General features: G+C 34.6%; 1 protein-coding gene across 1 annotated transcript in view; it reads left to right on the top strand.

Moving 5' to 3' along the window:
* LOC149418814 (uncharacterized) overlaps window positions 1-8,625 on the top strand; it is a 32,477-nt gene extending 23,852 nt beyond the window's left edge. Inside the window, exons 6-8 of the mRNA XM_089639014.1 lie at window positions 5,101-5,353; window positions 5,850-5,964; window positions 8,099-8,625. Coding sequence (XP_089495140.1) covers window positions 5,101-5,353; window positions 5,850-5,964; window positions 8,099-8,419 — 689 coding nt within the window. The 3' untranslated portion in view covers window positions 8,420-8,625. The remainder of the gene's footprint in view (window positions 1-5,100; window positions 5,354-5,849; window positions 5,965-8,098) is intronic.
* Window positions 8,626-13,288: the final 4,663 nt, after the last annotated feature.

Raw genomic sequence — 13,288 nt, 5'->3', positions numbered from 1 at the left:
TCCAATAAGAGTTGTTATTTTGATATTCAATCGTAAAAGATCAATGGTTTCGTTGCTTGTGTGCCGTCCTGTTAAAAGTAAACGTTGTCCAGATCAATACCATCTAATTCCCACCATAAAAAATCATTAATCATTTCTCGATAGCGATCCATTCACCGTAACTGTTGCTCCAGCCTCATTTTCGAAAAAGTAAGGTCCAATTACTCCGCCGGACCATAAACCGCACCAAATAGTCACACGTCGAGGATGGAGAGGCTTTTCAACAATAACTCTTGGGTTTTCCGATCCCCAGATGCGACAATTTTGCTTGTTGACGAAGCCATCGAGGTGGAAATGGGCCTCATCACTCAAGATGATTTGCATTTGATTCACTCAAGTGAATTTTAATAATTTCAATGCGTTGTTGAAGCATGTATCGTTCCATTTTTATTAATGGCGTAGTTTCTACTTGTGAAATGTCAAAAAATGACAGCTTAAAAAGTAACATCTACCGAAATAGCGAGCTATTCAAAATAACACCTCTTATTGGAAAACCCTGTAAAATTATGTGGTAGTTGTAATTTAAATATTTATAATTTTGTACATAATTTTTTTAGTTAGGTGAGTAATTTTATGCAATTATTGATTAATAACAGTTTGTTTTTATTTTGCATCGTTTCATCACTATTATGATCAGTTCCGTCCCAATGCAGGCTCAGTTGGAACAGTCTGCTCAGGGCAACGCATTACTAAGCGCCAAGGCGCTGATAATTTCCAACACCTAGCACATCATGCTTAAGATTGTTTTTCATAAAAACGGCCCTGCACAAAAATACAAATCATCCGAATATTATTGATTACCCACTTGGGCGTCTACTGGTTTTGACAAGGGGTGCCAAAATTTTACTTGCGCCAGGCGCCGGTTGGATTGGCCCTGATTATGACATCGTCAGAGCACTTAAAAGAAATACAAATCCAAAAATAATTTATAGAAGACTGTCTGTGGTGGCGTGGCTTTGTTTTAATACAAATCTACAGTTTTATTCTGAGATTGATGAAATTTCGCACACTTGGTCTTCAAAACAACTTGATCTCCTGGTCTACATGAAGTTTCAAAAACCCTTAAAACATTCCCTTTTCGAAAACACCTTAAAGCAGCTTTTTGATATTTTTAATGAGATTTTACACATTTAACATTCAAAATAAGAAGAAAATTACTGTCATCTCATTTTGAAAAACTCAAAAAAGTTTATCTCTTAGGTACAGATTATAAAATAAACATGTATTTCATAATAATCCTGCGTGGTTGAGGGATAAGACTCTTGACTAGCAATCCGGATGTCGCTGGTTCAAATCCAGGCGTTCGCAAGTAAATTTTTTGTATTTAATTTTTGTTATTTCACAACTTATTCATTTATAATAATATCGCCCTGGATAACACCACCAGAAATTGCTTGAAATGGCTTTAGCTGTGTTTGGTGACTAGATCTGAATAGCCAGGTACTTCCCCACCTTCCTCTTCCCCGTCTCCTTACCCTCCGCACTACCTTCAGCCTCACAACATATCCCAATTGGTGATGCCATAGTCACAGTGGCTCCAGGCAAAATTCTATGTTTCAATCTCAACTCAAAGTTTAACCTATCAGCTTATTTAAGCATTGTATATTTTAGTTATGTATTCTTTAGTTCCCAAGTTCACTCTTGTTGCTTTTGTATAAATAGATTTGCATCATATTGTAATGTGTTGTGAGACGGTGTTGAACCTTGTTAGGTCACAACAATGCCAGAACACCTTCCTTGTTACAATACCAGTTGCCTCAGGCTTGTGAGACCCCAAGACCTCGCCACCGTGGGAGGTTTGTCATGGCTGTTTGAGGTGTTTTGTATAGGTCCACTCATACCTTGAGCTATATAAATAGAGGATGCATCACAATCTTGACTTGTGTAAAGAAACAAAAAAAAATCTTTTTAAACATTTTTTACTACTTCCGATTTTATGTCCGGGTTAAATCTTCCCCATAGGAAAAACTAAACCCTTCCACACACTTTTCCACAAATGATCATCTAGTCAATCAACATTATGTAAGTGCATTATATAAGCAAAATAAATACAAAACAATACAAGAACAACACGTCAACTCACCAGAGATCAAATGGGAAAATAATTCACCGACTCCAGATATTTTCATATCAGAGGGTTCGGCTCGGTAGAACTTCTAACAGGGCCTATAAATCCTACTGATCCCTCAAAATAAATATTTAAAAAATCTTTCGTTATCCTACATGTATTCAAAATGACCGACTTTTGCATCTTTATATATAAATTTTTTGATAGATCTAATACGCCTAAATTTTTAATGAGAAAGCTAGGTATAATGAATAATATGAATATAATTTTAGAGTCCCAACTCTTTATGCTAGCTGTAGTCACTATTGCTATGGCGCAGTCTGTCTGTGCAGCTAGAAAAACAATAGGGCGTTTTGCTTATAGTGGACGTAAAAGTAAAACGCCCTTTTGAGACAGCCCTGTTTTGCTTTCTCCTCGTGGTCTTTGGGATCTTCCCAACCCCAACTTACATCTTTCGTCGAGGCACAACCGGTTTCCTGGCTTAGGGGCGCGGAACCTGATCCTCGTGAAACCTATCCAATGCCCTGCTTTCTCTCCCTAGGACTGCCTGGGAGCGGGTGACGACACCCCCTCACAAAAAATGAGGTGTACATTTCACCATTTTCTTTTGTCTCATAATTTTTAATTTTTGCAGGTGGCTGTAAATTATTATTTTTACCCGTTATTGTTGATCCCTTGTACATATGACCTGTTAAACTAACCAAATAGAGTAGATTTTACCAACAGGTTACTAATACGCAGCACTTGTTATACTGCGAATAACATTGTATGCATGGACATTTTGGAGGTCTTGTTTTGAAATTTTAAATGTAGACTCGTTATATCAAAAAATTAGCGTCCTTGCGAGAGCTCTGAAGGGGTACCATCAGTACCTAAAACAGGGCGGGGAAGTGGTGGGCCTCCTCCAGCCCTGTTTGTTTTTTTTTTGCATAAAAAAGCATGTTTGTCCAACAGATGGCGCTGTTTTAAAAAAAGGCATGTTTTTACCTGTCACAGGTGACATCTATGTAATATAGGTATATAATAACACATGCGTATTCGAATGCAACGTTGTGTCAACATTTCAAAGCAATCGGGTGAAGAACTTTCGCAGATTTAAGATTTTGAACAAACGAACATTTTTATTTTATACAGGGTGGGGCAAAAGTAATCATCCTATTGAAAAACGCTATAACTTTTGCAAATGGTGCCAAATGTCAATTCGGTTTTGACATTTGTGAAGTAAACAAACGCAGAATACAAATCATGAAAAACATGAATTGGTTTACTCCGCAAGAACGCGGAATATCAAGCAGTACCAAAATTTATCATTTAAAAAAAAATTACAGCAAAAGAACATCGGGTGATTACTTTTGCCCCACCCTGTAAATATAATCATCACATACAACGAAACAGAATTTTCATTTTATGTAATTGAAAATTAAAATTTCCCAAATGCAGCCTGTTTCCTTTTATAGTAATTAAGGTAAATTTAAAAGTTTTATTGAAAAATATTTCGTATTAGCCGTGGCCAGCGATCCTGAATAATTACCAAATAAAATATTAAGACAACTGGGGAATTGATTATGGGACACGCCTATATAATAATTTACAATTGTTTTTCTGCCAGATAATCCATGCGTCACATATCCTCCATACTTACTCAATCTCAGGTTAAACCACCCACGCAGATTTCGAGTCTGTGTTTATTTTTTTCTCTGCATAATTTAATGGACTCAAATACGTAATAATATATTGCGACAGTGATTATCTTCAGAAGTGTTTCGCGGTTACATTCACCCACAATCCTCCCACTGTCACAATAATCACAAAAAACAATAATAATAATTGTGTAACAATGAACCACAAATCTTTAATTATTGTAATGTAATATTTTTGTACCTGATCTTGAATTAAATGCGTACGATTTCTTATTCGAAAGGTTGTCAGACCACATCTGTTTCGTTTTTGTCCAAACTTCCCAGAGCCAGTGGAACTGTGGCATCTACAATTTGGGTTATATTGTGAGATTGAAGGAAGTGGGAAGTAGGAGATGCGGAAGACGAAGGTTGCAAAGTGCCTGGTTATTCAGATCTGTTCACTAAACTCGGATAATACCATTTAAGGCAATGTAAAAACTTTGAGAAAAAGGGTGTATTATTTTATTTTATGAAGATAGGAACCAATATTAAGGACGGGTTGTTTCGGAGAATTTGAACAATTCATCAAATTTCAACGTTCATTTCCGGGTACTGTGAAAGTCCTATTCAAGTTCTGCTATTATATCATCACAGGCTAGTTGCATGACAACACTGAAATAATAACAGAACTTGAAAAAATCTTTCACAGAACTGGGAAATTAACTTTGAAATTTGAAGAATTGTTCAAATTCTCCGAAACAACCCGTCCTAAGATGTTTCTTGATCAATTCCAAAAGAATTTCATTTGTCACATTATACAACAAACCCATAAGCGAAAAGGGTTTCGTAAGTAGGAAATTTTGAACTTTAAGGCAGTTTTTATAGGCCTGATACTTAATTTTTTTCTGGGCTTATAAAATGACTTATCGAAAAACGCTCAATTTTGTTCAAAGGCCAAGGTGTGTTCTACTCCCACTATTTAATTAAATCATGTGAAATTTTCGTAAATGATCAAATTTTCAAACCAAAATCACATGATTTTTTTTCATTACTTCGTAGTGCTTCGCCTTAATTATATTTTTATACCCAACCCTTGATATGTGAATACTTAACTCTTGATATTTTTTATACTTAACCGTTGATATTTGAATACTTAACTCTTGTTATTTTTATACTTAACTCTTGATATTTTTATACTTAACCCTTGATATTTTAATACTTAACTCTTGTTATTTTTATACTCAACTATTGATATTTTTATCAATGAAAATATTAAAGTCAAACGTTTTTAAACTTTAAATCTTCATAGTTTGTGAAAATTCCCCATTATTATCACTCGAATTAATATAATTTTAACGCTTCTATACCCGCCAGAAAGCTGCAAAAAGCTTGTTAAAACCGCCCAACAACACGACTTGCTGGTCTTCTGCGACGATGTGTACAACCTGCTTCACTTCGGGGACGGCCCGCCACCAGCGCGCCTCTTCTCCTATGACCGAATTGAGGGTACGGAGTACCACGGCGGGCACGTCATCTCCAACGGCTCCTTCAGTAAGATCATGGCACCGGGCATCCGCGTGGGCTGGATGGAGATGGCTCCAGAGTTGGTGACCAAGTTCCGAAAATGGTGAGTTGTGATTGACTACTTTTGTCATAATCTTTTATTGATGTATCGAAAAATGTTACTAATTTCGAGTTATATTACTTATTTTAATTGACATTTTCATTTCGCCTGTCTTAAAATTTGTTTTTACGTTCTGTTTCCTTTTCAAGATGGTGGCCATTTTAACGTTTCTGTAAAGTGAATGTGAAATCGCTGTATTTGTTTGTACTTTCTTATATGCATTTTTTCAATATTATGGTACCTACCAGCCTGAAAGAAAGAATTGTCACTGAGATAGCGACGTTTCTTTGGACAAATTGTATGATTCCATACTTGAAATAAAAAACGTACTGTTCATGCAACTACTAGCGTGGATTTAACCAACTTTATTATTGCTAGATATGTTTTTAAAAAAAATTATTTTGATTAATTTTTGGGTTATTATGCCATGTTGTGCATCAATCATCACAGCGACAGATGTGATGATGTCGCGATTTTAATATTGTTTATTTTGCTGCAGTGGCATCCTGCAGAGCGGAGGATCCTTGAACAATGTGATGTATGGACTGATGCAGAGTGTCATCGAACTGGGGTTGGCTGAGAAACACCTTCTGTGGTACAAACAGGTCTACAAGGTAAAAAAATCTCCCAAAATATTGAAAGTCCGATTGTTCTGGTTGCTGATATTCACAATGGTTGATGAAATCTATTTTGGATGCAATATCCAGATGTAAAAGACAAAAGCAAGCAAAATAAACAAAACTTTATAATTTCAACCTCCATCACAACCTTTGAACAAAGACACTACAAATTTCACGCCATCATATACAATGAAATTCCTTCCTATTTATAAAAAAAAAATAACAGCGCTTAGTACTCAAAACAATTTTATGATAAACCCCTAGGGATCTGAGCCCTGCATTTGCAGTGTCGAAGAATCATGCCCGCGCACGGTACGAAGCGCTGCAATAAGGAAGTTGAGTGAAAAATATTTTGACTTATAAAAAATATGTTCATGTAGATAAAAAAATATCGATTCTAAAAATATAAATATATTTCTATATTATTATTCTTAGAATTAGTTAAACGTTCTTGAAAAAGCATTCAATAGCAATAGACTGTAGACGCTCCACGATTGGTCGAAAGAATTCTGACGTCACATGTGTCGTGACTTGTACGTTCAACGGATCACCTATGGTGCATCTCTTTCTATTACATGAGAGATGGTCGGTTTAGATGAGAGAGGTGTATAGGCCAAAGGTTTATTTGGGTTTGTCAAATATATGTACGTATTTGTTGTTATTATTATATGAAATGGATTTCTAAAGATACATATTCGTATAGTGCTTTATAATAATATGTTGTTTATTGCATAACTTAGAAGTTTTTATTATTATACATGTCACATAGCATGTGATACACTTCAGGCCGCCGGCCGCCCAGAAAGGTCTCACAGTGAACTGGGCTGTAAACCGTTATTTTACTTTTGGTCTTTACTTTTCTGCGCTGTGGTCCTGAATTAACGCGTGGAACGTCAACAAGTAGCGACGGCAATACCGTACAGTACCGTACCGGGCGGGAAAAGCAAATATTCTAACTTAAAATATTAATTTAACTATGAAATCTTAATCAATTTTCTTTTTTTTTAATAACATCAATTCTAATAGACGGTTAACATTGGTAAAAAAATTACTGGAATTCCTTGTTGAAGAATTAAAATTTTTTCCATACAAAATGCTTGAGCGTCGTGGTTTTCACAGTTCTAATGACGTCACACCACACCCCGCCTCTTACCGCTCGGATTCCGCTCGTTTTGGCGGGCTTAATAAAATTTTAACTTTGAGAATTAATTTAATTATGAAAACAAACTTAAAAAAAAATAAAAAAATACCAGTATTTAAGTTTGAATGCGAACATTGATAAAAAAAAATTTAAAAAAATGGACTCAACTTCCTTATTGCAGTGTCGACCTTATGGATTAATTTTTCCTCTAGTTTACTAGCAGATATCTGTGTTGGGAACTCTTTGATAAAGTAAAAGGTTCTTTACAATAATTGCGTTTATTTACATTACAATAAATTAAGTCTGGATTTAGCTACACTGTTCATTACCCGAGGGTTGGTAATTCTCTGTTTCTAGAAGCTTGTTGTCTGTCAATAATATCCCACAGGCAATTGCTACACTCTAGCGACATCTGTCGGACTCTGGAGTAAGCTTTATGACTGGTGCCATCTATCGCTTGAAAACTCAACTTATTACCAAACATCACAGATATTACTTCTACCGGGTTAGTTAAAGACAAAAATAAAAATGTCACTTTGACAAGTATGGTATCGTCTACATATTGGCATTAAAAAAAATGTATTTTTATTTATTGAAGTTTCTTGCTGGCTTTAATAAAACTGCATACATAATAGAATTAAAAGAAACGCTCTTTTGCTACCCAGCTTTGCCTGAGATTTTCTTATTTAACTCATAACCCATTCTCACCGAGCCCCCACAATTTAGGGCGGCTATCTCAGAAGGCCTTCCCTACGGGCCGCCGTTATTTAAGCCTCTCGACAAAATGATTATTTATACTTTAATAGTATATTTTGTATTGCCGCCTTATGACGTTTTTTTTTAATTTGTGGGATATACGAAGTAGCACGTTTGTATTTTTATAAATAAGGTTTTTTTAATGTAGGTACTTAGGTTCTTGAAAATGTTTAATGTTAAAAAGATCAGCCGTGTTGTGAACTTAAATATTTTTTGTGTTATTTTTCACAGGCTCGTATGGCGGCACTTTGCAAAAGCCTCAAAGAAAACCTGCCCGAAGGCTGCAAATTCCAAGAAGCCAAGGGCGGTTATTTCATTTGGATCGAGCTCCCGGTGAACGCAAGCGATTTCCTAGCCTGGAGCAAGCCGCGGGGCGCCCCTGGAGCAGTTCCGGCCCTCAGGTTCATCCCCCCCATCTCTGGGCCCAACGAAACAGAGACTGCCACCAATACCAACGCTATCCGTCTCTCCATTGGTTTCCATAATGCAGACATTTTGGAAAAGGCTGGAAAGGATATCGGCGATATGTTGAAAATGTATATTACCAAATAATAATAAATTTTTCTAATTATCAAATTATTTTTTGTGCAGTTTTAATATATTTTTATCAGAAAATAAAGGTCACACTGATGCATTGCTTGTATACAGCATTTTTTTCATTAAAGAAAATTCCAATGAAATTGAAAAAATGTTAATATTATGTAGGATAATTAAAAATATTTATTCAGATTTTTTTTTTGCATTTATGCTAGCTAAACCAATCCATGTATGTTACTTGTTGTTAAGATTATTAAATTAAATTTAAATACTTGTTTTATTTGTTTACGAGGTCAAAGGCAAACACATCATTTTTCTGATAAAAACCACAATGAGCCACTTGCATGCAGATTTTGGTGGGATTTCTTTAGATATATATTTTTAAAAAGTATTTGCTAAACCGTTTGCTTAAGTTTTTTAAGACTATATAAGAATTAGTAAATAGCATTGAATTATATTTTTTGTTTATTTAACCAATTATTATTAATGTCAAGATCGAACAAATAAATCATATAAGTAAAGATTAATTCAGAATTGCGTCAATTTGGGAAGCAGGTATGGGTACCGCCGCCCCTGGAATTCATTGGATAACCAACACCTCTGCCATAGGTAATCTCAAGTGGTTTGGTGACTTAGCAGGGGTTCCCGGATTTGTAGGATTAGGATTGTCTAGGTCTTGGCGGCGAATGTCTGCCCACCTATTGTGTGGAGAGGCTGGTTGAGGGAGATCTTTTTACCTCTCCAACAAGACTCTTTCGACACATCACCTTGCACCGCAGTGGGGGGATGAATTCAAATGTCCTTCACTCTTAGACACATTGACCACCAGATTCCTACGCACAACTCATACCTTTTTTCTTCCCAGATTTCCTCCCTTTCCTTAAAGAAACCCACTGCACAGCGTCCCCAAAGATCACATAGGCCCTGAGGGAAATTATTTTCCTCAGGGCATCTAATGTTAAAAAAACGGTTAAAATCGTCAGTCTACATCTGTTTTAAAATATTTCAAGTGACAGCTATTATGAAGGCATTATTAAACTTTGGCGAAGCCACTTACGGACGGTTCATTTATATAACTTCTAAATAGTTACTTATATACCACTTACTGTATATTTTTTAATATAGATATAAGTGGGAACAGTGGTGTTATATAAATTACACATCGGTACAAAATATATTTATAATCGCAATTTCACCAAAGAAGAAACTGTTTCTTGTGGTTGCTGAGTGAGTTACACTAATTATAAATAAAATAGAATAGCATTATGGTATAGGTATATATAAAAGGAACAATTGAAACTTCTGGATCATCACAATTCATCTGTTCTGAATGCAATTACTAATGTTATTCAAATTGACCCTGGTAATAAATTACATCTTTGCGATTCTTTCAAGGATAAAAAAACCATCCTGTCACTTTGAATGCAATCAATTCCATCGTGAGAATATTATGTACTAAATACACAATTTGGCTGTCCTGAAACGGGAATCCTTCGCAGTTGGACAGAAGAAGGTTTATTTTGTTTTGTATTAAAATAATATTAATAATTAAATTTATTTGTAACTTTGATGTAATATTAATTTTCTTATAATTGAATTATACATAATATGTAAATGAAATCCTCAGCACGGGAGATCCCAGTGAGGAGATCATTATATCTATTTGTTACACAAAAAAAAAGATAATAAAACACTTATTATTGTTTGTAATTTATATATATATATATATAAAAATAAAATAAATCTTTAAGTGTAGGTGTACATATATAGGATTCTGTTACATACTAATTATTGAGCAATTAAGATAGTAATTAGAAATATCTAAATAAAGTAGAGATGAATATAGACTGATACTAAATTCAAGGTTTTCCAATAAGAGGTGTTATTTTGATATTCAATCGTAAAAGATGTGATATTTTCATCTTTTTGCCATTCTTTTATTTGTTTAAAACAATATAAAATTTTCTTCTCTCTTGGCTCTGACCGATATTTAATTTTTTTTCTCTAAGGCTTTGCATATGTGTTCGCAGGGATGGAAAATTCCTCCCCTACAACACGTAAGCCTCCATGAAAATTGGACCCTTAATTTCTTTGATATCTACAGAAAGCTACATAAAGCTCCCTTGTACTATATATCTTTATAGACATATGTACTTAACTAATTAATACGTTATTTACGACCTTGAACGCAAATATTTTCGTATTTATATTGTAATTAAATTCCATCAAACGTTGTGTAATTTTTTTTGTTTATGATATAGGATTTTAATTACTTTCATTTTGTGGTAACCCTTTTGATTCTGATCAAGGCGTTGAGTTTCAAAATTGAATTGGTCTTTCCATTGCAAATCTAGACTTAAATGATTTCTCTGAATGAGCTAGCTTTCCTATTGTAACTATTCTGATTCCCTGCACCCTAACAAAGTCGTAGTTAAACGCTGGTAGAAGATATTATTCATGTTTATTTGGACAGGTAATTTAATATAACTCAAATGATTAATTGTTAGTAAATTTGATTTTGGTAAACTCTTGTGTCTGTTTGGCGCCACTCCTTTATGACTCTGCTGCTATAAGGTACGTGTAAAGATTGATTTAGTAGGTTAATGTAATTAGTTAATTGCATATTTGACGAACTCAGAAAAGCCCTTTGCTGGCATAATTTGGCTCCTATCCTCCTGCAAGTAAACGAGGTGATCGAGAGTCAACTAGAAATTCGCACAATCTTGTGACACGATGAAATTGATTGGTACCTAAGTTACCGCGTCCCAATAAAATCTTCCTTCGTCATCATGCACTGCCTTCAGGTCCTCTCTCGAGCCTTGATACTCCCAAATTCCGACTCCTCCTTGGACTACAATTTACTTAGGGCGAACCGGTTTCGTCCTATATGCAATCATATACTCACGGTTGGTGTGGAATTACGGGTCGTGAATCCTCATTCCACGTTTAAGAGAAAATGCGAGAGTGGTCCAGAAGACCTAAAATGCAAGCTGTATGCAGGTCCGCATTCTCCAGTAAACAGTAAATACGAATAAATATATGTATACATACAGTTTGGGAAAGGTTTATAACTTGCAATACGAGGCTACTTGCCTCGCATCCCAAGCTCGGATCTCGTACCAAGAACTCTGCGAAGCTCTAAGTTTGGTTACCGAATAGATACATAAGAATAAGGTGATAGGAATAAATACGATATAATAAGATCTTATTGATAGTTTGTTTTGGAGAGCTATCGAACTCCAGGCTTTTTGTTTTTGTTTGGTTTTTTTTTAAACTAAGATGTAAATATTTACTTTTAATATTTTTAAACAAAATTCATGCTAAATTATAATCTATTTTAAAATATCAATCCGCGATCACGTTCACTTTAGATTTCCGAAAAAACTCTTAAATTTAATTAGAATGTTTTTCACTTTGAATGAAATAAATAGTTTAGAATTTAAATAATTCACAATTCACTTTTTAGCATTTCTCACTTAACACTTTTAAGCACTGAGTTTAAACTCTATTTTTTTTACTAACACTGTTTGATTAAATTAAAACTGACTTATTAAAATTTCACTGATTTTAGTACTTGTACTTTTCACAAAATTCTCTAAGTCCAGGGACTTGCTCAAAATTTAACACTTAGGATATCCCGCTGTTATTTTACCAAGAACGTAGTACGGCCACGTAACAACTTTTCAAATCCACGGCACGACTCCCTGAAAACTGATGTGCACGAACTTTTATACCCCTCTCAGGTTCCAAAAGACGTATCTGAATTTCTTTTGGCAATTAATTCCATCTTCTATCAACTCGTAAATTCGAACATATCTCCCACCAATTTCGATTGTGCCGACATATGACCTTTCGTCGTCTGGGCGGTGGTTAGATTCCATCTCAGGTCTTCAATTTCATAGGGTCCGGATCGAGTAAGTCTGCGTTAATCGCCCAAACTTCCTTTGTTCTCCTGTTCATACAAAATTTATTTAGAATATCATGATTTTGTGTTCCTTTTTTCTCTCAATTTGCGATAGGTCCGTCCTCAATAACGTATAGGTATATAGATCTCAATTTTATGCATCTCGTGCGAAAAATGATTAAATCCATGTCGAAATCTTTACTATGCAGTTTTGAATTTCAATTTGTCTAAATTCTACTTAATTTTATTGTCACCTATATGAGCTTTTCCATTTTCACCCGTACCTTCTCTCTTTATGTCGCAGATTTGAGTTTTCCCTTTTTTTGAACTTTCTTTTATTCGCAACGTTTCTCTCCACAAATTTCTTCTTTATTCTTATGTTATTTCACATAACTCTATAATTAATTATATTCCAAGCCGTATTTATTAATTTTACGGATAATTTAGAATTGTATCGCTTTTCTCCACTTGGATCATTCCTTATCTCCGTTCTTTACCCTTCCTTTATCTTTTTCACACTTTTCCTGATGTGTGTTGCCCCCAGGAAAATTTCATCCTTTATTTATTATTAATTAATAAATAGTTTTCCACACTTCTATGGGAGATATACCTAATTTGACTCTGGGATATCCGTCACTTTTACTGTCTAACTCGATCTCCGCCCCATTCTCTATCTTTTTCATACAAAATATCACATAAAACATACGCATTGACATCTGTTTACGTCTCAAATTTTGGTACTACGCTCGTAAATTTCATTTTATTTTAGAGCAGCTAATTTTTATATCTTTTGCTTTATATAAACATTTCATAATCCCTACGTTAAATTTAATAGCTTTACTAATTGCTTATTACTTTAACGTAAACAAGAACCATGTTCGAATTTTGATTGTTATTGTCTTAAAATACACATGAGACTGTCAACCTTTTATCTCGTGTCACTTCTTCTACAGTCTTGTGTAACTCTAATATCTATATCC

Source organism: Hesperophylax consimilis, chromosome 13, assembly GCF_061612785.1.
Source record: "Hesperophylax consimilis isolate HC1 chromosome 13, BYU_Hcon_1.0, whole genome shotgun sequence".
NCBI lineage: Eukaryota > Metazoa > Arthropoda > Insecta > Trichoptera > Limnephilidae > Hesperophylax > Hesperophylax consimilis.
This window is presented reverse-complemented; position numbering and strand designations above follow the sequence as displayed.